General features: G+C 39.2%; 1 protein-coding gene across 2 annotated transcripts in view; it reads left to right on the forward strand.

Annotated features, from left to right (window-relative positions):
- NFKB1 (nuclear factor kappa B subunit 1) overlaps positions 1–23,401 on the forward strand; it is a 57,001-nt gene that overhangs the window by 9,596 nt on the left and 24,004 nt on the right. The window contains exons 2-7 of one of the 2 annotated variants that reach the window (XM_084516645.1): positions 2,601–2,653; positions 3,762–3,846; positions 12,018–12,058; positions 14,408–14,506; positions 21,451–21,599; positions 23,051–23,214. In XM_084516645.1, the coding sequence (XP_084372771.1) occupies positions 2,609–2,653; positions 3,762–3,846; positions 12,018–12,058; positions 14,408–14,506; positions 21,451–21,599; positions 23,051–23,214 (583 nt within the window). In that variant the 5' untranslated portion in view covers positions 2,601–2,608. The remainder of the gene's footprint in view (positions 1–2,600; positions 2,654–3,761; positions 3,847–12,017; positions 12,059–14,407; positions 14,507–21,450; positions 21,600–23,050; positions 23,215–23,401) is intronic. The other variant, XM_084516646.1, reaches the window with a different exon arrangement.

A 23,401-nucleotide genomic window follows, 5' to 3' on the forward strand; every position in this document is an offset into this window, starting at 1 on the left:
TTACAAACTCCTTACTACATACCTGCAGCAGCTGGGCACCATGCAGATACCTAACTGCTGCTTCTCATCTCCAGTGACTGCAGTTTTGCCCTTGGGCTGTTGTTGTTCACTGCATTAGCCAAAAAAAAAAAACAACAGAAATGACAGTTCTGATCAGGTGAATTTTGAAGGACAGGTTCTGACAGACATAGGTGTCATTTCTGCCTGAATTTTGGCATCAGGGGTCTTTAAACAAAAAGTTTTCAGAAATACTGCCTTTGCGGTATTTTTCCACTTTGAAGCCACGTAGCACATTGGTGTAAATGTGTAAATATGACCAGGAAGCAGAGCAGGTGTGCAAACCTTCCCCCACAGGCTTCTGCTGGACCGGGAGCAAGACAGTCCGAGAAACCAGAAGAAGGCAGAGATGGTGGCGTATGTTGTGAAATCTGTCGTGGTGGGTTTACAGTTAAAAGCTGGGAGATGCTTTGTTTGAAAGTTTTGCAAAGCAACATGCAATCGGCAATCTGGGAAGTGGGCAGATGCTATTGATCTTGGCTCCTCAGAAGCTGTTTCCTGAACACGTGTAATTGCTGTTATCTAGGTATTTTAGGTATTTTGAAACAATTTTGTTTACGTGACCAATGAAACAGCGATTAAATATGAGAGATCACAAAACAAGGCTTTTAGGGCCAGTGTTTATTCTCTTGTGCAGAAGAGATCCAGCATTTGCATTCGTTACCTATCAGTGTGCATCAGTGGGTATACCCTGACACTTCCTAAAAAATATTGGCTGTTGAGGTCCTCAGGTTATTTAACGTAACATCTGCAGCTTTGATCGGGAAGTGTTTGCCAAAAACTGAATTACCGATTCAGTGATTTCAATAACTTGTCACTTGGTGATAAGCAATATATTTATTTGTTTCTTTTATGGAACTGATGAAATTTATGAAACTCATCTTTGTAAGGTTCATTCTGTACTGCAGGCTTCATTACAGATGCCTTGGATGTTAATTTTTTTCTAAACAGATTGCTAATAATAGCAAATATTGCTAATAATAGCAAATTCTTCATGAAAATAATGCTGTGCATAATGTGCTTCTGAAGCAAGGTGGTTGACTGGTGTTTATATTGCTGAAGTCCTGATGTATTAGGTAATGAGGTACAGCATGGGTGACTGGCTACTTGTTATATCTGCTAACCATTTTTGGCTGAAATCTTATGACCAAATATTTAATGTTTACTCAAATACTGCAACTGAGTATTATCTAGTAGATATTTCTGTCTAAACTTGAATTATAAATGAGCAAGCACTTTTGTATTCTAGGTTCAAAAATACTTTTACCTTCACAGACCTCTTTGCTGGAAGTCATCTGTGTATTAAGTGCCTCTTATTTCACCATTTAAAATTTTATTCCATTTTCTGCTTGTGTGGGATGGGTGGCTCTGTGTTGTCTTTGGAGCTCTGTCTCTGTCGAAGTGAAGTACCTAAGTATTCCACTTATCTTCTTGATAGTTGCCTTTCTAATTCCTGTAGAGGGTACGTGGTGACTCAGTTTTTCTGTACGGGTTTACTGCATGCTTGCTACTCTCTTCCGTAGGGCTGTAGGTTTTCACAGGTTGCTTTGCTTTGCTGGAAAACGTGGTTCATGTTCACTGTAGTGGAATATGAGAGCTAGCAACACACTTGTATCTTTTATTAGTTTTTACCCTTATTTAGGGTATCTGCATGCACGCAGACATGAGTCTCCTGACATCGTCACTATGGTTATTTTCAGATATGCCCTTGGAGAGCCCTTTTCAGTAAGATCAACACAAATGAAATTGTGATTCTTTCAATAATATTTACACACAAGGAAATAACACTTATCTTTTATAATAGACCTAGAAAATTCCTAAGAAAAATTCCAGGTTCTGCTACTGGCTTGCCATTATGTCCCCCTGGAAAGATAAGGCAGGCTCTGATTTCCCACTGGTCCAGCAAGACCTGTGAGAGGAGGGTTATGTACGTTGTACAGTCATAATTATCACTGTCAGCACTAAGGATTTTTTGGTGCCAAGCACTTGTGGACCTCAGGAAATAGAGGTGTTAAAATTAGTCAATGTTTGACTCTTTTTTTTTTAATTTATTTAAAGAAAAAGATACTGAATGTTCTTTCTTGGGGATCCTAATCTTGTATTTAGCAGTACTTTACAAGAAACAATTCATTAATGCTCTGATGTTGTCTTATTGTATAAAAATGCAGAGTGTTGTTTTTGCTGAACTATGATGATGATTCTGCCTGAACTCCAACAAAAGAATAGCCAGGGTAAAGACAGAAACAAATTAATTCCTAATTTAAATGAAGTTGCAGTAATTGTTGACTTCGGGACTTTGATGCCAGGAGTTTTGAGTTGCTTGGGAGCAGGCAATGGAAGACCCTCTCTGTAGCATCTCTTGTCCCTAACCCTTGCAAATACTGGGGAATTTTAGGGGTATTTTAGAAATCATTAATGTTGTAGGTAAATCAGGATGGGTCAGAGACGGACCTTGTAGCTCTAACAGTTTTCATCCTTCTCAATTGCTCCACTGTGAAAAAAATGAGAGTTCTGAAAATTCTTCTTGTGTTTTTGTGTTTCAGGACTTAAAATGGCAGGAGAAGATCCCTACATTATGGGAGTGTCAGATCCCCAAGTAAGTGCATTATCTTTGTGTATTTTCAGTATCCCTGTATTCTGTTCTAGCTCTCTGTGTTGCCTTCCTGTTGTGCTGTTCTGTCATTTCCTAGACCTCAAAACATCTACATTTAAATGCATTCAGCTATTGGCAGAAATCAGATTTGAGGGGAATCTATCTTTTATTTTTGTCTCTAAGCTGGCCTTTACATGATCTGTGTATCTTGTCACCAGTGAAATGGCTAAAGTGAGAAGGAAAGCCAGGCCTGTTTGCAAGAAGCAGTTGAAAACCATGCTCCTTTCTATGCCCTATCTGCCTGGGACACTTGCTCTGAAATTCTTTCTGTTGTGGGCATTGGACATGATCTGAAAATGAGGCCCCTTATGCCCTAAAAAGCCGCTTTATATCATTTTTGGTAAGATTTGCATTCATATTGATGACTAAAATGTCCCTTCACTTGCACAGATCAGAAGGTCTGGCTCTTCAGCCATTCTTCCAGATCTTACTAGGTCATTTTGTAATTTAATTGTGAGAATTTTATCTGGATGAAGAACAGATCATTTCTCCTCACCTTAATTTCCAAAAATAGATGATTTTCTCTTTTGTGCTTGCTCCACTTTAGAAGATTTATACTCGACATTTCAGTGGATTAAGACATGTCTATGTTCAAAACAAAAATTGCAATTTAGCCAGGGCATACTGTGTTCTTGCATTAGAGTTTGTAAATGTATTTGAATAAGGAATGTAGTCTGGTGGGGTTTTATCACAGAAGTTGAAATGAAAACTCATGTGGCTCTCAACAAGGCCCTTGCGCAAGACGTCTAAGGTCACATTTTCAGAATTTGGCCTCGAAGATCTTTTGAACAAACAGCTGTTAGTGCATGTAAGTAAAATGCATGCTTAGAAATTGTGCTGAGCTCAGTGCAGTCATGTAATATTTGTGAAATATTGTCCCTACCATCAACTTTGCTGGCACTGCTCTTGCCAGCAGAAGTAAACTAGATACAAAATGTTTACTTATTGCAGCCGGAATATTTGCAGCGAACTTTGAAGTTCTTTGCTGAAAGTTACTTTATGAAACTGTTTATGTGTGTAGTAATGAAGAGTATACTCTTTTTCAATACAGATGTTTGCAATGGACCAGTTCATGGGAATGAATACAATATTTAATAATACGGGTTACATTACTTCAGACTTACCACTACGAACAGGTAGGAACTGCTGCTATCGGATTGTGCTATTTTCATGCTGTTTCTTCCAGTTTTGTTTTTCTTTTGTGTGGAGTTCTTGTCAGAGATTGCTTTGTTTACACTATTGTATTTCTTAATACTATGTACAAAGTTGTCAACCAGACTAATGTTGGATTGACTTCGTATTAAACCTTCGAGCATCTCTTACTTACCCTCATGAAAGTTTCAAGAGTGAGACAAAGTGATTTTCATTTGACTTGTACAGAAACTGAAAGTTTCAATCAGTTAAACGATTTGAGTGACCAAAGAGCTTTGAGTGACCTCTTAATTTATTTTTTTAATTTGCATCATCAGTGACCTCTAATGTTTGCATTGCGAGTTTGCAGAGTACAATATGTACTTTTTTTTTCCTCTCGAACGTTTTTTGTAATAATTCTTAAGGTGCTTGTTTTTCACTAATAAAAAGTAGAGTGTATTCAACTTCCTGTATCATTCGAATGTGTTTTTCCTTCTCGGTGACTTCTCTGTTTCCTGTACTGTGGCTGTCTGGTATTAAAAGTACCTGACAACTTCCTGAATAATAACACCAGTTTGAAAGTTCAGAGTCAAATTTTGCAACCGAACACTGAAAATAATCAAAATGTGTTCTGCAAAAGCCTGATAAGCAGTTCTTCTAGAATGGTTCCAGAACAAGAATATCAAATATGTGGGTTATATCTCAGCCAGTATTAGCTGCTTGGTCAATTTAGGTCTGGTTTCTCATATTAAATTTCTTTATTAATTTTGCTTGAATTTAGAAAATCCTATTTTTCTCCTGCTTAATTTATTAAAATGGTTGATTGCAAAGGAGATGGGACCTATATGAGTTTTTTCTTGATTTATTATCTCCAGTATAGTTATTAATGTCTTTTAATGTGGCAACTTTATCTTGTCAATTTGACCTGTTCGAGTCAGTTGTATAAGGATGTCAGCAGTATCTTCTATATTGCAGATGGCTTTATTTTATTGGAAGAGCAAATCCCTTTTGTGTTTTTGCTTTTTTTTAATATATTGGATACACTTGACAGCAGCGAAGATGTAAAGGGTAGAATGAAATAAACAATTAGCCTTTCGTTTCATGAGTAAAATTCCACTTTAACATAAAAATAAATGCTGATTGAAAAATAAAGGCATGTTTACTGTTTTAGTGCTTCCTGGTTTAAACCATACTTCAAGTTTTCTTGACTGAACATTAGCGAGGAAGGATCAAGAAACACGTATGGTACAGATAATTTTGTTTCAAGATAAAAATGTTCTGATGAGCAAAGCTCTTGACAAATATGGACAGGCATCCAGCAAATGAATGTTGCAATCATTTGTTTGCACTGTTTTTATTAAGGCAGTATAATTGTACAGTAAGATTCATCTGTGTAAGATTAAAGGGCTTGTAAGTTATATACCAAGGGCTTTTTTTTTTTTCACTGTTCTCCCAGAGTTTCTAAGGAATGAATAAGGTTATTGGAATTCTGATTTCCCCAGAATGATATCTTTTTTACACATACTATGTAAGCTTACTTTGTACTCTTCATGCCAGGTTCATTCCATACAAATTATTCAGGTATATAAAACTGATTTTCAGATATCTATGTCCTGTCTAAACTAGAAAACAGCTGTTTTTAAAGTCATGTTGGGGAGTCAAGAATTCACTGGGATCTAGACTCACAGAAAACTCTTTTAAGTCTAAGTCTAGCTGTGTCCTTTATTCGCAAAATTACTTAGAAACTGCCTTTTTTTCTTTCTTTTTTTTTTTTACGGCACTGCTCTTGTCTGCTGCTGAAATATAGGTGGCACGTTCCCTGTGTACAAACTGGGGTTTAATTAAGAAGTGTGGATTTCAAATTATTACAAACAAAGGCTCGATCATAAATTTCAGAAAAGGTTGTCAATTCAATGCTATCTACTGATTTTGTTTCTTGAGTACTATCACTGTAATACTTACTTCCTCCCCTGCTTGAAACTATGGTGTATTGATAGCTAGCTCTTTAGTTATAATGTAATATAATAATTTATATATCATGTTCTGGTTGTTTCGAAGCAGGAACTAGCTATTTCTTTCTATACAACAAGACCAGTTACAAATTCAAGTGGGATTTTCCAAAAGTACTTCTAGTCAAGATACAGAGAAGGTGAAACAAGCGTTCTAAAAAGGATTTTTGTTTAGTACAATTGGATGATTTAAACACAAAGATCCAAGGACATTAATTATTGCTCATGATTTGGTGTGGTGCCTGCATCTTTCAATCTCTACGTTCATAAATGCGCATTGTCAGACGTATTGCATTGGCAGGCAGTTTCAATGTATAACTGAATTGCCGTATCATGCCAGTGTAGGTGAATCAACAAACAGCTGGGGAATTTGGGGACTTTCTACTGATAGATGTTCTGCTGTTACATTAATATTTACAGTAATACTGGAAAACCTTTGAGGTGACGGGGCAAGGATTTTCTCTTTGCATTTGTCAGTGCTCAAATCTCTCTACCCACTTTTTTCTCTGCCTCACGTATATCAGTTTTAAGTAAAAATTACAGTCAGTGCTTGGTTATTTGGGCTCTAAACCTGTAGTAGGTAGTTACTTGGTTCAAGTTCTACATTTACATTTAAAACTAGAAGGAGAAGTGGTCTCTGTGTACCTCGGGAGAAAAAAGGTTATATTTATAACAACTACCGTAATAGCACAAGCTGTAGGACCAAGCTGTGTGTTTAAAATACCCCCAGTAGCAGGCATGGTGTGGCATGAAGTCAGCAGGTTCTTTGGTTCCTTGGGAAGCCTTTGACAGTCAGGTACTAACCCTTGATGGTGTAGGGGATGGAAAGAGCATGTATTAAGGCACTGTAAAAGCAGATATGCAGCAGTCTGATGTCCACTGTGTAGTGGAGGGATAAAGTGGGGCCTGAAATTGGAGAGGACATGGGCGGGAACTCTTAGCAAAGTATTTTATAATTTTAGGTGTTTCTTTCTTACTCCTGATTATACCAGACCATCTACAACCATATTGCAGAGTACTCAGGCCGGAGGGGAGAGATAGGGATGTTTGGGGGAACTGGTCACTTACTTTGTTTGTTACGGGCTCCCATCTAACTAGCCATTGACACTCAGTTGTTATTTGTTTTTATTTATTTATTTTTTTATTTATTTTCTAGTCAGACTAAGCATGTGAAGTTGAAGCAGGACCATCAGCAGCTGAAAAGGCTGCTCAAATTACGTTTTCTTGTATTATTTAACCTCCTCTGCCCAACATTCTGCAATGCTTGCTGTTGAGAACTGGGAAAGGTATAGAAGGATAAAGCATGCCCTTTTTAAAAAAAAAAAAAAAAAAGAAGAAGAAGAAGAAACTTTATTTCGTATTTTCTCAGAGAGAAAGTTATTCTTAGTGGGAGATTCAGGGAAGCCTGACCATCAGCAAAAATGAGATGGGTGTTCATTTCCCGGTGCCACAGCAGCAGTCCTGGTCCTCATAAGCATGGGCAGAATTGCCTACAGCTTTTGGTGTTTTTTTCTAGATCTTCTGAAGAGTGAAATGGGGGAGGAAACGGGTTAAGCAAAGCCCATGTGCTGCTTTCTTTAAACATCTTGCTTTAAATATCACACTTTAAATTCTGCAGAGCCTTCCTGTAAGGGTAGATCCCTGAGGGGGAGGATTTATGAATCACAGAATGGTTTGGGTCAGAAGGGACCTTAAAGACCATCTCATTCCAACCCCTGCCATGGGCAGGGACACCTCCCACCACTCCAGGTTGCTCAAAGCCCCATCCAGCCTGGCCTTGAATGCCTCCAGGGATGGAGTGTCCCGGTTTTGGCTGATATAGAGTTAATTTTCCTAATCTTCCTAGTAGCTGATATGTTGCCACGTTTGGGATTTAGGATGAGAATAATGCTGATAACGCATCAATGTTTTTAGCTGTTGCTGAGCAGTGCTTACACTGAGTCAGGGAGTTTTGGCTTCTCATACTGCCCTGCCAGCGAGGAGGCTGGGGGTACACATAGCATCATGTTGAAAATAAAACTGGGGGAAATGGCTGGGGGGAGGCGGATGCTGCTCAGGGACTGGCTGGGGGCATCAGTTGGCATCTGGTGAGCAGTTGCGTTGTGCATCACTTGGGATTTTAATTCTTTTTTTTTTTTTCTTTTTTTCCCCTTTCTTATCAAACTGTTCTTATCTCAACCCACGAGTTCTGGTACTTTTTCCTTGTACTCTCCCTGATGACGCTCAGGGGAGTGAGAGAATGGCTGTGTGGTGCTTAGCTGCCTGCTGGGTTAAGCCACACGGTGCATCCCCAGCTTCTCTGGGCAGCCTGTACCAGTGCCTCACACCCTTTGAGTAAAAAATTTCTTCCTAATATCTAATCTAAATCTCCCCTCTTCTAGCTTAAAACCATTCCCCCTTGCCTTATCACTATCACCTTGACAAAGGGTTCCTCCCCAGCTTTCCCGGAGATCCCCTTTAGATACTGCCTTCACAGGAGAGGTGCTCTAGCCCTCTGATCATCCTCGTGGCTCTCCTCTGCCACAGACCTGCTCTAACAGGTCTATGTCTACAACGGGCCTTAAAGAAGGAGAAGAGACTAGATCTGGAGTCTGAGCTTTTAGCAGCAAGGTACCACTTCCAGGATGGACACAAGAGAGTTGGTATTGGGTTTTATAACCAAGACCTAGAGGCCGAGAGTGGTTTCATCCATATCCACGGGGTAAGACAGCACACGATTACAGCTGCTTGTATCCTCCCAACCTCACAAACCCTGGACTTGGCTGTGGTGGAAAGAGCACGCTTCAGCGGGTGCTCCTTTGGGAATTGTGTGTGCAGGGTGAGGCCTGTCAAGAGGAAGAAAGAATGTAAGCGGTGGGAGTGTCAAGATGCAGGAGGGCCTCTGACTCAGACAGGAAGGAAAATGAAGAAATGTAGCAGTTGGAGAAGACGTGGGGAAGTGCGACTGTGACTCAGGCTGGAGGGGAGGCAGCGGGATGTGAGCTGGCCTGTGGCAAGCGAGGCGAGAAGGCAGAAAAGGAAGCGCTGAAGAGTATCAGGATGTGGCGTTCTGCACCAAACCCCCTCCAGGCCGGAGGACTGCATGACCGAGTTGCCGTTCGTAGCCCTCCTGGTTGTGCAGCAGTGCCAGGCAAGTCGTGAGCAGTCTCGTGTCAAAACTCAGCTCTTGGCAGCTGTGGGAGTCATCCCTGTGCAGAGGCCAACTCCGTGACTGTGTGCTGCTTCAGCCTCTCTGGGGCAAACATGGAGCTCAAGCTGCGTGTTTGGTAGCGTTCCTTCTGCTTGTGTAACTCTTAAAGGGGGGTTCCTCACCAACAGCTTGAACAGCCGAGAACAGAGGTGCAAAAGGTCATCACAAACCTCGTCGAATAAACACCTTGCTTTATTCCACATTCCCCCTCCTGGGGAAAAGATCTGAGAGAGGGAGAGGAAGAGACAGAGAAGGGACCACACGGCAAATGTTAGGCTGTCTGTCGAACATACTTCTGGAAAGTATTCAGAGCCTAGGGAAGACAGCTGGATGAGACCTTTTGCGAAGCAAAATCCTTTTCATAGTCAAAATAGTATGTCACTTAGGTTTGAAAGTTACCTTTAATATTTCTGCTTTATTTCTAAATAGCATTTCTGGTATAATCAAGTGCCTTGCATTAGTGTGCCTTCTCTGTCCACTTACTCACATCTGCTTCAAATGCTGTACCAGAGAATTACTTAGTCATAAAAAAGAGAAAATGATCGGTTAATGTCTATTATCACTGATTAATGTTAGCAGACTGCACCCTTTTTTGCACTTTCTTAGTATTGGTATGTAAAATACTTTAATTTTTATATATTTTTATGCTTTATATATATATATATATATATATATATAATTTTTTTCCAAGGGGGGCATTAGTACTACGGTCCTAAGTTTTCCATTTTCCAGAGTTTTCACAAATGCCATGCAAGGTGAAACCATCTCAGTAGTACAAAGAATTCCCTTTGAGCTTTCCCCTAGGCCAATATAATGGAAATCCCTCTCTTAGGACTTCAAATTCCTTGTGCAGAGGAAAGTCTCGAACCTGGGTCTGCTGCATCCTGGGGGACTGCTGGAACCACGTAGTAGCTTTTGTATAAAAGAGCACTTTGTTTTTCTGGCTCGTGCTTAAGAGGGAGCAGTAAGGGTTTGTGCCGATTCTAATCACAAGTATATGCCTTGAAAGTGAATTCCTAAGGGGGAAACAGCCGAAGAACAACTGCTTGGCAGGTCCTGACCTGGAGGCTTGGTTGAGAGTTGAGCTACGCGGTTGTATTTAAAGTGAATTGCTTCTGCCAGTGCCCAGAAGATACGGGGCCTCTGGATTGTTCAAGTATAAAATTGTAGGTGCCTAATGCATGGGGGGAGAGTTAGAGGTCTGTGAACAGCGGTCTTACATTCAAGTACCAGTATCATGCTTAAACTCAACCTTACTCATCTTGACTCCATGTTACAGTCAGAAAAAAGAGCATAAAACCACACTAAAACTAAATAATTAATCTACATCTTTTAAACTGTCTAAAGCCCCAAATGTTTTCCTGATTTCTAGTGTAAAATAGCACGTGTATGGTCTTGAAGCAGTTGCTTTACATGACTTCAAAGATTTTAATTGTAGCACTGTTTACTTTTTCACAGGAAGAGTGTTGGATTTGGGAAATAAATTATCTTTTTATGTGAAATTGTTGTGACTGGTATTTGCAATGGACCTTTGGCATGAAGTTAATTCAGTTTTGCTGACTTTGACAGCAAAATAATAATTCTATCTGGTAGGATATTTATCAAAACTTTTCGTTTTGAGAGTAATCAGTTAAGAACTGTCCTGTCTGAGGACGTGAAGGTCTCTTTCATTAGAGTCGTATTGAGGAGCAGAGAAGGACACGCAGTGATACTGCAAACTGTAAATGAATTAATCCTCCGCCACTTTTAATTATTAGTCGACACTGAAGTTGAAGCAAATGTGTGGTTCTGTGCCCAAGCCAAGTACTACCTGGTTGAGGTCGCTGGATAGCGTGGTACTTGCAGGTGGTGCAGATGTTCAGAGGCTGACCATACCTTCTCGTGGATGCTGGCAAGGCACAATATGATTTTTTTGCTTGCAGGCCCTGCGGTATAGATGTAGCTTGTCTCTTCTGGAGGTTTCATGTGTCCCAGTGAGCTTCCTAGATTCCTCAGCATGATTAGCTTCAGTAGGGTGTAAGTGATGATGCATAAAGTCAACGGGAATATAGCTGGCAATATATTGTGCAGGTATTCACAGCGAAGCTGTCATTTGGGGTCTGCTTTGATAACAATGATTTTTTAGCATTAAAACCTAAATCCTCTTCTTCGCTTGTCAAGAGACAGGAAGGAAATTATGCCTCGCAGAACTGTTGTTTTCAGCCTTGGGAATGGCTTGCATTTGAAGAGGCATTTCACACCCATCCACCTAGAGAGCTTTCCTTCTCTCTGTGCAAATAAATCCAATTGATCAGAGTTGGAGCTTCTTTTGGATGAGGTGATTAATTCTCAGCTCTGGTGGCACAGAGTTATCATTGGATTTAGGGTCTGCTCGAAGGTTATTTAAACTGAATTATTTATTGAAAGAATGTAAATGGTTTAGTCTCCTCAGTTCCATTTTTTTAAAGCAGCTCTGACTGTTAGGACGTGTTGAGACAGCTTGAATTCCTCCTATATTCCCATACCTCAGAGCTACCGATTGGCTCTCAGCTTTCAAAAGCACCTAGTTGGTAGGAAGCCCCAGGGCCAAGGCTTGTGAATATAGTCTTTAGAGCCCAAGGGGTTTAAACACAAAAGTTAACCTTAGCTCAAGAAGGCCAGGCAGCTCATCTGTGGCAAGAAGAGGATCCCACTGTTACTCAATGCTCAGAGTCTTAACCGGATGATCTGAGTTGCTCCTTTAGGTCCTCTGAGCTAAAAGTAGCTTTTGGTATTTAATCAATCCCTTCTTACTCCAGTGGTCTTGGTAAAGGTTACAAGTGGCAGACTCCCGACTGATAAATTAGTTATTAGAATTTTACTTAAGTTCTGAAGATGCTTAGGTGCTTTCAAAAAATTTCAAGACATTCAAGGATATCCATTTTATCCCTGTAACTTACGTTTCATTGTAATAAAAATATAATTTGCATTATGACATTTCTTCTTTCTTTTATGTTAGCAGACGGACCATATCTTCAAATCATTGAGCAGCCAAAACAGGTAAGAACACTACATTTTGAAAATCTTTAAGATAGCTATGTCACTATGTTCAGCTTTGAATAAAGCTGTGTCTTAAGATGAGAGAGAAGGGTTGAAGAGGTTAAACTTGATAACAAATATGGCATTTAACCATGAGCAGTTTTTCCTCTCACTTTTGTAGTTAAATCGTTTCCTGTTTTGTTCTGTCTTCATCTCTGTGTCTCTTTGGAAGTGTCATAAGACCAAAAAAAAATGAAGGTTTTAAAAAATGTCTTGCTAAATATAGACTTGTCATCTTAGAAATGAGTGTTGTAGTACCCCAGTATTTTGAAACATAAATTCATAGACCAATCATGGGAGTTTTTTATAATTTGTTTCATGTTTCTTGAAAGATGTGAAAGAAAAAAAATCCAAACATTTCATTCCATTCCCAGAAGTTACAGGAAGTTTTGACTTGTGTTCTGTCATCATGAAGAAATCCTGTTGTCCTTTGGGATTCCTTTTATCACAGTTGGCTGTTCTGAATAACCCAAGACAAATGAAGATAAATACTTGAAAGTAACTTTTTTTGGTGACTCAGTAGTGAATGCTCACTTATGCTGCTCTGATAGTGTCAGTTTCATCCTAATGCACTGGTTATTATTCATGCAGCTGAAGTACAGAGTGTTTCTGGCTGGTGTCATCAGCAATTACAAGTATTCCTCCTTAAGCTGTTACAGTAAGAAGTCCCTTTTTTTTGCCTCTCCCACGTAGTTGCATAAAATCCTACATTATGCAGCTGTTAAGTAGATGGATGTCTAGAAGCCATTCTGTCCTCTGCTTGGTCTTTTGCAAACGCATGTCACAATCCAGTCACTCTTCTAGGGGACTGTAGAGAACATCTATTTCAGGCACACGCTCAGGACATTTTTATACTTGAGCATCCGCATGGGAACAGGTGACACTTAAGTGTCTTAGGTGAAACAGCAATGTACTGTGAACTCTTGGAAGAATATGCTGCCTCTTCCTTGTTTGAGATTATCCCAAATTAGGCCACGTCTTTGCATGGCAGAGCCTATATTGTGTAGTACCTAAAGAGAAACCACCCTTTTCCATACGTGACGTCTCCACAAGCAGCTCTTTAGTGGAATAGCGTGTGGCAAGCTGAGTGATGATTTATAACAGGGTAATGAGGGTGATCCATAGGGAGGGAGCTGTGCTTGTGTTCGTTTTAGGAGCAAAGAGACAATGGGGGAGAGTAGGACTGTATGTGTGAAAACACAGCTACCATAGGAAGGGCAATAGACTGGGGAAAGCCACTCGGATGTCTGCTGGACCTGTTGGGACTAACGCATAAGAGGTGAAGAAAGATTGTGTTGTCCCTGGCATCATGACTGTGGAAGTTGCTTTTCCTTCTGGACAACTTGAGTTCAAGCTCATCATAGTTGGGCACTTCACTTGCAATACACTCAGTCACTTGGTCACCATAGGAGGGCAAATACGTGATTTAGGATTAATTACACTGTCTGATCAGCATCTGAACAACAGACAGATCTTTCCGTTTGCTTGGGAGATATGTTCTTAAACTGAAAAGGCTTTGTTTAGTGAGATAGATGTTGAAGCTAATGATTACAGAGTAATTTTTTGAGACACATCAGGATGCCTGTATAAGACAGGGACTGTCAGAAATTGCAGGACTGTGGAGTAGGTCTGAAAGTATTCAAAGGTGGGGGCCACACAAAACAGCATAGCTAAGTAGACATTTGCTTAAGAGTTGCATCTTCTGTACAGTGTAGATTACTTAGCAAAGCAAAGGGAATATAATTTCCTGTAATAACAAAGGCATCCATGGACATCTGTACTCTAGAGCGGTCGCTACTTGGTCATTCAATGTCCCCTGAATCTTTTGTGCTGCCTCTGGACTCTTCTCAGGGATACAGCTTTCCCATGCTTTTCCTACAAGGAAGAAGGATTTCTGTTTCATCCATGCTCTTTTTTCTATGATGCTGTGTACTTCCCTTACTGATGGCAACCCTCTCTACCTAGCAGCTATTGTGGGAGAAAGAGCAACTGTTCTTACAACCTCTGTCTTTTAATTTTTATCTTGTTTTGAGAGTGTAAATAGATCTCTGCCTCAAAATATCTTCACTTGCTGAAAGAATATCTGGTTGTTGCTAATGTGTAAGAGTGAGAATAGGACAATTTCTCTGGAGCTACAATTCAGTGGTGCTTTGTCAACCATTGCTCAGACAACATTTCAGGGACTAGCAGCTGTAACTACTGTTTGTGGGCAAGTTGTGTGTGTGTGTATTCATGCACATGTGCATGTGCTGTCTTTTTTCAGTTTTGTTTTTAAAGAGCTTTCAAGTTTCTTTTCCTTTATTTCCACAGAGGGGTTTTCGATTCCGATACGTATGCGAAGGGCCTTCACATGGTGGACTTCCTGGTGCTTCCAGTGAAAAGAACAAAAAATCATTCCCTCAAGTCAAAGTAAGAACATAAAACTTGAACATTTTGCGAGCTGAATGCATGTAGGACCTTACTGCAAATCAACACACTTTTGTATGACATTTCTCTGACTGCCTGCACTTCAATTCCCACTTTAAAAGTGAAATTGATTTTAAAAAGCAAGTAGTTTTCAGATTTGTGGAGATACTTTGGCACCATACTTACTTGCTAGCAGTTAAGCAGTAAGCTTTCCTACGTTTACCACCTCACTGTCCTTGTGCAGACCAATGGAGCTCTTCTGAAAGGTGCAGTTTTAGTATAATGTAAGGCCTAAGCTGGTCAGTTACACCACTTCCAGCATAATGCTAGAGTCCAGTCACTTATTCCAGTTCATTCTAAAATGCTATTTAGCAAGTTTTCATTCTTTTTCTATTCATGTTACTCCTTACTCTAGGGTATCGAGTTCTTAAGGACTTCATCCAGATTACATTAAAATCAACAGAAATCTTGTCATTTTAACAGGAGCATCATTATGTTCAGGAGTTCACTGAATCTCTTTTATTCCAGGAAAAATTCAAGCATGTTAATCAAAGAAACATTCTGTGCTAGCACAAAATGAAGATGATAACAGTGATGATTAATCATTCTAGGATGAACTTTCTTTGCCTAAGGTTCTTGCAGCAAATTCTTTCTGCACAGAAATGGGGAAAAGATGCACTGTGTTTTCTGCATTTTTTGGAACTTAATGAGCTCTCAGTCTTGTCCCTGTGTTATGTCTTTGATGAACTTACTGTGCTAGAGATTGTCTCATGCTGAGCAGGGTTAATATTTTTTAATTCTGGTGTCGTATTTTACTCCATTACAGGGAGAGAAGGGAATGGAAGGGTGGCAAGGAGTTAGCATCTGGACTAGGCCTTGGAGTGTGCCATTCATTAGCTTTCCCCGTTTTATGCATGTAGTTCTTTTGCAGTTCTTGAGAAAGAGTAGAGTTTGGAACAGTTGCTTGTCCATAATGAATCAGTATGAGCATGACTCAACGGAAAATAATCGGCATTGGCTGAGTTAGCCTAGGGGGTGTTAGTCTGGCAAATTGAGAAGAGGCTGAAAAAGCTGATTTCATGTGGCCTTGCAAAACTGTTATGAAAAATTACCAGCCCAGGCAAAGAATCTACTTGCTTTTCCCTTTCCTATTATGACGATAATGATGAACCATTGAATAAAATTGTACTGGTATGTTCAAATAAAAGGAATGTACCTCAGTTGAGCTAGATCTTTGGATTCCAATTTCGTATGTATTGATGATTAATAAGTATCATCAATAGCAACTGATAATGTTATTGTATTTCCCAAAGGTGTGATGGGACACAAAATAGCACAACGAGATAAGCAATGAGAAGTTCTATAGGGAATGGAATTTCTCCGTGGAAAAACTAGAAAGCAAAATGTTCTTTGGCTTTCCATCAAACCTGGTTTCATTGATCATCAGATTTTAATTTCATCTAAAGCTCCCCCAACACACACGTGTCCCTTCCCCTCCCTTCCTCTCGTCCTACTGTGCGCATCTGGTTTTTTTCTAGTACAAATCCCCACATGGCAACACCTGCTGGGAGAGGCTGGCAAAGGAACACAACAAGTAAATTCCTCAAGGCCATTGCTTGTTAGTGCTTGTTCTCGATTCAAGTGGTGCCAGTAAAGACAGAACCGTTTCACACCTTTTCCTGTAAGTCTCTCCTGTGTTTTGTCAAAGGGTGCTCACCTTGTTGTAAATGAAGCAAGCACAGTTGAAGATTACTGTATTTTATTTTATTTTTACAGTTATGCCAAGGCTTTCACGGTAAACCTCCATTTGTTGATCATGGTGATGCAAAAGGGCAGTAGTGTGAGCATTGGGTGTTCTGTAAAAAGGAGGCTTTGTGACAGATCTTTAAACCTTGGCCATGGGGTGGATGGTCAGTGCAGCTCGCACCAGGATCTCTCTTGTGCTTGGCCAACTCTGCACAGAAAGCCGATGCAATTTACCAGTAGCCACCATGGGATGTTCTGAAAATACATGTCTTCAGTGCACCAGAAAGCACTGCAGTCTCCCTACCCGCTTTTGTTAGTATTATGGGTTAAAAGCCTAAAGAAAAACATGTATCTGATATGACTTCTTGCATAATGTGGACTATTGAACCTCACCCTTTTTTTTTCCTGCACCTACTCCCTAACTTCCAGCTGAGCTGGAAAGCATAAAGATGCATCTTTCATTTCAAGTGCTGAAGACTTTGCCATGTCTCTAAGCAAGATGTTTTGGTGGTTAATTACATATTTAACTACCTCCTGTAGAGCATATTAGGAGATGGTATACACCAGGAGTTAGTGCAGCGGTTCTACAGTGCCAGCGAGTCTTTGCACTTGAAACAAATCTGTACTGTCTGGCAACTTGGAATTGATTTAAAAATTCTTGTTTTAACAGCACAGTAGCACAGTCAGAGCAAATGGAGTCCACTTACCAGTAGTATTTTTCCTGTAATACCAAAGATAGGATTCATTCAACTTCATACTTCAGGGCTTTGTACTCCTTTGTTTACTGCCATCTTTGCTAATAGTAATCTTAGTGTTACGTACAAAACATGTTCTGTTTTTAGAGGATGTAGTGGGTTTTATATAACTTTGCAGAGGAGCTGCAGATATTGAACATACTATAATGAAGGAAGATTTCATGGCAAGCTACCTAAAATTCTCCGTTTTAGATTTCATTTCCATCTGCTTGATGAAAGCAACACTAGAAAATTGAGTCTATCTCAAATAGCATCTGGAACAGCTGAAATTAACGCTTTTGAGCTGTTTCCTCATAATTTGCTTGTTGTCCAGGTAAAAAACAGTTGTATTTCTGTAGTTGGATATAGTTACTCTATATCCAAACAACAACAGATTTGCTATCCCAAAGCTCTCTAAAGAGTTTTAGAACAACAAAAAAAAAAAAAAAAAAAAAAAGAACCACCAAAAGAACAAAACTGGATTGTCTGATATTATCACCAGCTCACTGAATAAGTTGCTTGTTTTTATGCATTTGGAAAACTGCCAGAAAACTTCCATAGAAGATTTCCACTCACCTTTTTACACATTGACTATGTATGTCCTGATCTTGCATACTGATGTTAGCGTATTCATGTTTGACACTGAAGTGCTTGATCCAGTTTTGGGTGTGAAAATAATTTGCTGAAAATAGCGGTGTGAAGGAAATGTCCTGAGTTTTCATCTCCTTGGGGGCAAATCGACATGGGTGGCTGCAAACAAATTCACGTTGCCTATTCTGTGAGCTGGATGTAAATGAGTTCCAGCCCAGAGGCTGGGTAACCACTGTTGCTCAGAGATGTGCCCAAGCTAATGAGCACTGGCTTTCTGCTGATGAGTCTGGACATAGTGCAGTTCGGTTTGTGAATCAAAGCCGAGTACCAGTTAGGTAGTCCCGAACCCAGGCGCGCAAACAGGAGCACTGCCCATCCAGACATGTCCTTGGGCTATATCCTAAATTATACCTCAATTTGGAGATAAGCTTTCTTATTGAAATCAGGGGGATTTCAGCACCTACTTCAAGTTCAGGAGGAAAATCTGGAAAATTAGGCAAGTTATTTAGTTAATGAACTTTCTTGTTGAAGAGAGGAGCAACATACTCGTGTTGTTTTTTTTCCCCTATAGGAATTAAGTTGTGGAGTGATAGATCACAGATTATGGGTTAAAGATTAATTCATTCAACGGCCAAGAAAAGAAATAATTGCTAGTCAAAAACGAGCAGATTTTTTGTTATAAATCTTTAATGCCTTTTAAAAACCTGCACTGAACCAATTCAACTGAAGTTAAATTCAGTGAGATTTGTGCTTTTTACTGCCATGGCTGGTTTGGCTGAACATGGAGTACTGGGGCCCCGTACTTGGGCTCCTAAGGCAGTGCACCAAAGTCCGTAGTTTTGGTGTAAGAGCGACCTCAGATTCAGAGGATCAAAAGATCTACAACTCCCATCGATTTAAGTTACTTTACATTGCTTGTTCTTAGGTGGCCTAAAGGTCTACGTAAGTATTCAGTTGCCTAAATAGTTCCTACCAAGCACGAAATGTCTTAAACTGGCAACTGGAAAAAAAAAAAAAAAAAAAGTAATGCTGTTCTCTGAAAACGTGGCATTTATGAAGAGTGAGTGATGCCTCATCTGTGGAACACCTTTTGTATGTGAGTATTTAAGGCAGCACTGGTCATACTCAAAAGGTCAGGCAGGATTGGGGATGTAGCTGCTATAACGAAGTGATTAGAAAGAGAAATAGATATTTTTATCATTGCTGGTTTTGTATGTTTGACATGGTCCTTTCCATCATTTGCTTTCTTTAGTTAACTGCTTGGTTTCACTTCTTGCTTGTATGAGTAACTCAAAAAAACATCTTTCAAGTAGAAAAATGTTTTTCTACAAGTCTTTTTTTTTAAGTTTTAGAAAGTTTAAAAAACTGGTTGGGGTCTGGATCTCAGGAAGATGTGAAAAAACTGAAAAATCTTTCAACTCTTGTTTTGAAATTGACTCAATTTCAAGTTCACAGGGTCCTCTTAATCTCTCAGACAAATCTCTCTCAAACAGGAACAGCAGATAAATGTGAGCCTGCAGCATTTTAACTTTATCAGATTAGATCAATTGAATGCTGCTTCAGTACAGGATGTAATCAAGTATTACAGCTATGCTCTTCCCAGGAACTCCTTATTTTCTTTTTTTTTCCCAATCTTTAATTTGGTGTTCAGTAGCTAGTATTTCAGATCACAGGTCTGATTTCGAGCAATACAGCACCCAAACGCGGTCTCCTCATATTGTGTATGTGTTTTCCTGTCAACACCATAATCCTTGGGTTCCTGTATAGGTATTCATCACTGTAATATACCCTCTACCTTCTAACGCCTTTACATGAAGGAAAAGGTGATAGTTCTTTGTATATCTTAATAGCAGAAGAAAAAAAAAAGGTTATTCTGAAGTTGTGGTATCAATGATTCAAGGACCCAAAAATGATTTCAGGCTTAGTTTATGTTATATAAGGCTGGTTAACCAATGGGACTATTTTGCTGGCCACTGAGATAATCTGGATACCTCAAAATCAAGTAGGTAATACTGTCTGTAAGACATACAGGTAGGAAAGAATTCAAGGACATCCTATAGCCTCTGCAGCATAGGATGTCAGACTAGATGACGAAAATAGTCCTTTCTTGTCTAATGACCTATATAAGGTATTACGTTTTAAGAACTCTTTTGTTTTTCCCCTGAGAGAGACTACAAAGATCATGCTGAGCTGAGTAACAGGGGGAGATTGCAATCTGGTTACCACTGCAGTTATATGTTCTGCTTTCAGAGGCTGGAAAGTCCTTGACGTGCAGCAGTCCTACCTACAGTTTCACTGTGGTTTCTACAGCTGATGAAGGATTGTCTTGAACTTTTCTGATGTGATACAAGGACGTGTGTTACTCATAATGAATATAACACTATAGATGTGCTGGGAACTTTATAGCAGGGAGAGGCTTGTTTAGTGAGGGAAGAAAAGAAAATATTTTTTAAAAAGCCCCTCTCTCAGCCTTAATTGTAATAATGAAGGTGATATGTGGCACATAACATAATTTTTATTTTTAGGTCACTTTGTGAAAGTTGCACAGGGATCCGTGCATTTTCTCACTGCTGATAAATGGGGAACTGGTGAAGGAGTGATTATTCAGTGTCTTTGTGCAGTTTCAGTCCAGGAGGGATTACAATTTGGGAACAGGAGAAAGCATGAGTACCCCGTGCTTCGTATTTCAGAAAGCAACACTTGCAGAATCCATGTTAATACAGTATTAAACAGTTACCTTGCAGGCAGTGAGTAATGAGAATACTTTTGCACACCTGTTCCTCCTGGAACACCTTTTTCATAGTTTGGGTGGTTTGTTTTTTTTTTTTTTTTTGCTTTCAGCAGCGAATAGGAAGACGGTGAAGGCACACGTACATATGCAGAGTGTTTCAACTGTGATGGAAGGGGTTCAAGAGAGGGGTTAAACGGAGTGAAGGAAGGTGGCAGGACTTAGTAATGTGGTGAAATCGTGGCAATCCCCGGTTATCAGCATTTTATCAACAATATAACCTTAAGTATTCGGTTCATCACCGATTCATCACTTTAATGTTTATCGTGATCCTTTAATTCCTTGGTTGATTAGATCTATAAGCTGCTGTAATACAAAGAACTTTGCCTTGGGCACATTAGAAGAAAAATTAGAGGAGGAGGGAAAAAAACAACATTGATAAAAGGGTTAATTAAGTGAATTGGAAGGGAAGGTAATGTTTGCTTTTTTAAAGTGAGATAATTTTATATTTGGCATAATTTGAAAATGATGCATAACCGATAACCGAGTTGAAGAGTATTACTTATGAGGAAAGAAAATCATGTTTGAATAATATATGTAAAGCAACTAACTTACCAAAATGATATATTGTTAGTAATTTTAGGGGGTTTTTTGAAGCATTACTTGACATCACAATTTTAAAAGCTATTAAAAATGTATGATGATTAGAAACTATAATGAAGGAAAAAAAGCTTCACAGTCCTCCAGAGTGCCTCCTAAGGCACTCAGTTTATCATAACTGACTAACAATGTCTATTGTGAATTTAATGTACTAATTGAAGTTTAAGGAGAGCAATGCAGCATAACTGGCTGGAATGTAAAACTGGTGTTCATGATCTGGGAAACAGGTCGCTCTCCCTTACATTCATTTTATTTCTTAGCTTTTTTGTCACCACGTCTGCCATTTGTATGTTAACTTGAATTACAAAAAAAGTGTTGACTTTGTGATGATCTGTTGCTGTTATTTTGTCACTTAGGATTCATGAGAAGACACATGCACATTTCTCCTATGTAAGCTTGATTGTACATAGCTGACAGAAAATACTCAACTGGAATCATTGCTTGTTCCATCTTTAAAAAAATAATAACAATTTTATCTTTATTTACAGATTTGCAATTATGTTGGACCTGCAAAAGTAATTGTCCAGTTAGTTACTAATGGGAAGTACGTCCACTTGCATGCTCACAGCTTGGTGGGTAAATTTTGTGAAGATGGAGTATGCACAGTTAACGCAGGACCTAAAGACATGGTTGTGGGGTAAGTCTGTCAAATATATTTGTACCACTGAACTAAGGTAAAGAGAATCAATTAGAAACACTGTAAGAAGCAGTACAAAATCTCTACTAATAAGCAGCTAAGTGGAGCACTAGTCTTCATGCTCTAATGTGTGCTTTGTATGTTAAACAAAAATAGACTAGGTATACTCTTTAGAATATGGCCTAGGCAGGCCAAATAGATCAGAGCAAATAATTTTCAGTGAGAATTTGTAGAATTTCGGTATTTCGATGTGCAATCCAAATTTGTACTGCAAGCTCATTCTTTAAAATGTAAGTAGTTTGTTCAGAAAGACCAGACTGTAACGTTACTGAACAGAAGTTTTCGTTACCTTTTTGATCAATATTTTACCATCACTGAAATACACCAATAGGAATATAGTGAAGAGAAAACCATTAAGAAAATGAAGTTAGTAAATTTGAAATTAATGCAAGACAGGTATAAACATGAAAATACTAAATGAGTCAAACTTTTTAAGTTTGAAGCAGCAAGATTATAGTGAAATTGTAGTTGGTCTGTTCTTGTTTAATTTAAAAGAGTAATTGTTTATATCAGTAAATGGAACTCAGGCTCCTGTCTACGTTTTCAGGCTTAGATCAGGTTTCATGCTGGCTGTAAGTTTTAGTTCTGTGATCTCAAGAATGTCTTTGTTGGTGAAGAAGAAGAAGTTTAAAAAGCTGAGGAGGTTGGGAGAGAGAGATTCTTTTAAACTGTAACTTTTGATGTCCAAGCCCAGTGCACTAACTTTACCAAGCACAGCAATTTAAATAGCTTTATTTGAAATGCTCCTTTTCATCTTGAAAAGTTTGGCTCATTTCCTAACTTGTCTTGTTTTTCATCAGATGTTTAGAAACAGCTTTCGTATCCTCAATTGACCTGTATGAAAATTGAGTTATTGTCTTGTTTTCATACTTCCAGATCTAATTGATTTTTGAATGTGCCAGGAGATTTTTACAAAAGCATATTTTGTATTATGGAAATTTTCATTCAGAGATACCTGAAGTGTCTCGCTGAAAGCCCAGAGCCCAGCCTAAAACATTTTCTTTGGAAAATTTACGCTGTTTTTAGCTTGCTCTCTAAGTCAGTTTGAACTGACCAAACTTCTGATCAATTGCTTGCTTTGCATAACAGCCATAAAATTACATATTAATGACAGAGCAAACAAAGTGTGACGAGCAGCTTTTCAAAGGTTTTCTTAGTTGCTTCCACAGTGTAAGTCTGAAAACTAATAGATTACCTCTTGTCATGGGAAAATCCTGTGCAGCCATACGATCGTTGCCATATGATGGCACACGTTTTACATGCTTTTTAAGGTTGGCTGAAATTTTCATGCTGGAGTTCAGCAAAGCAGCTTCCTCTGGTAAGAGAAACTGCCTGCTGCAGGTTTGGCGTAAGACATTAAGAAAATATTTCTCTCAATCAAAATTTGTCAGGTTTGCAAACCTTGGAATACTTCATGTCACGAAGAAGAAGGTGTTTGAAACTCTGGAAACACGCATGATAGATGCTTGCAAAAAAGGATACAACCCAGGACTCTTGGTGCATCCTGAACTTGGCCATCTGCAGGCAGAAGGATGTGGAGACAGACAGCTAACTGGTATGTGGAAAGGGTGGCCTGGTTTTAATAGGTCTTTTATTAAAAAACAGACTTAGCTTCTAAAAATGCAGATTCTTAGCCAGAAAAAGGTCCCGGGTAGGAAAACAGCCTATGGCTATGTGCTTGTTGCGTATTGTTGCTGTGTTTTAGGAAATCTGAAACTTTTTGCTGTTAACATGCACATGAG

This window comes from Aythya ferina (genome assembly GCF_964211825.1).
Source record: "Aythya ferina genome assembly, chromosome: 4".
Taxonomy (NCBI): domain Eukaryota; kingdom Metazoa; phylum Chordata; class Aves; order Anseriformes; family Anatidae; genus Aythya; species Aythya ferina.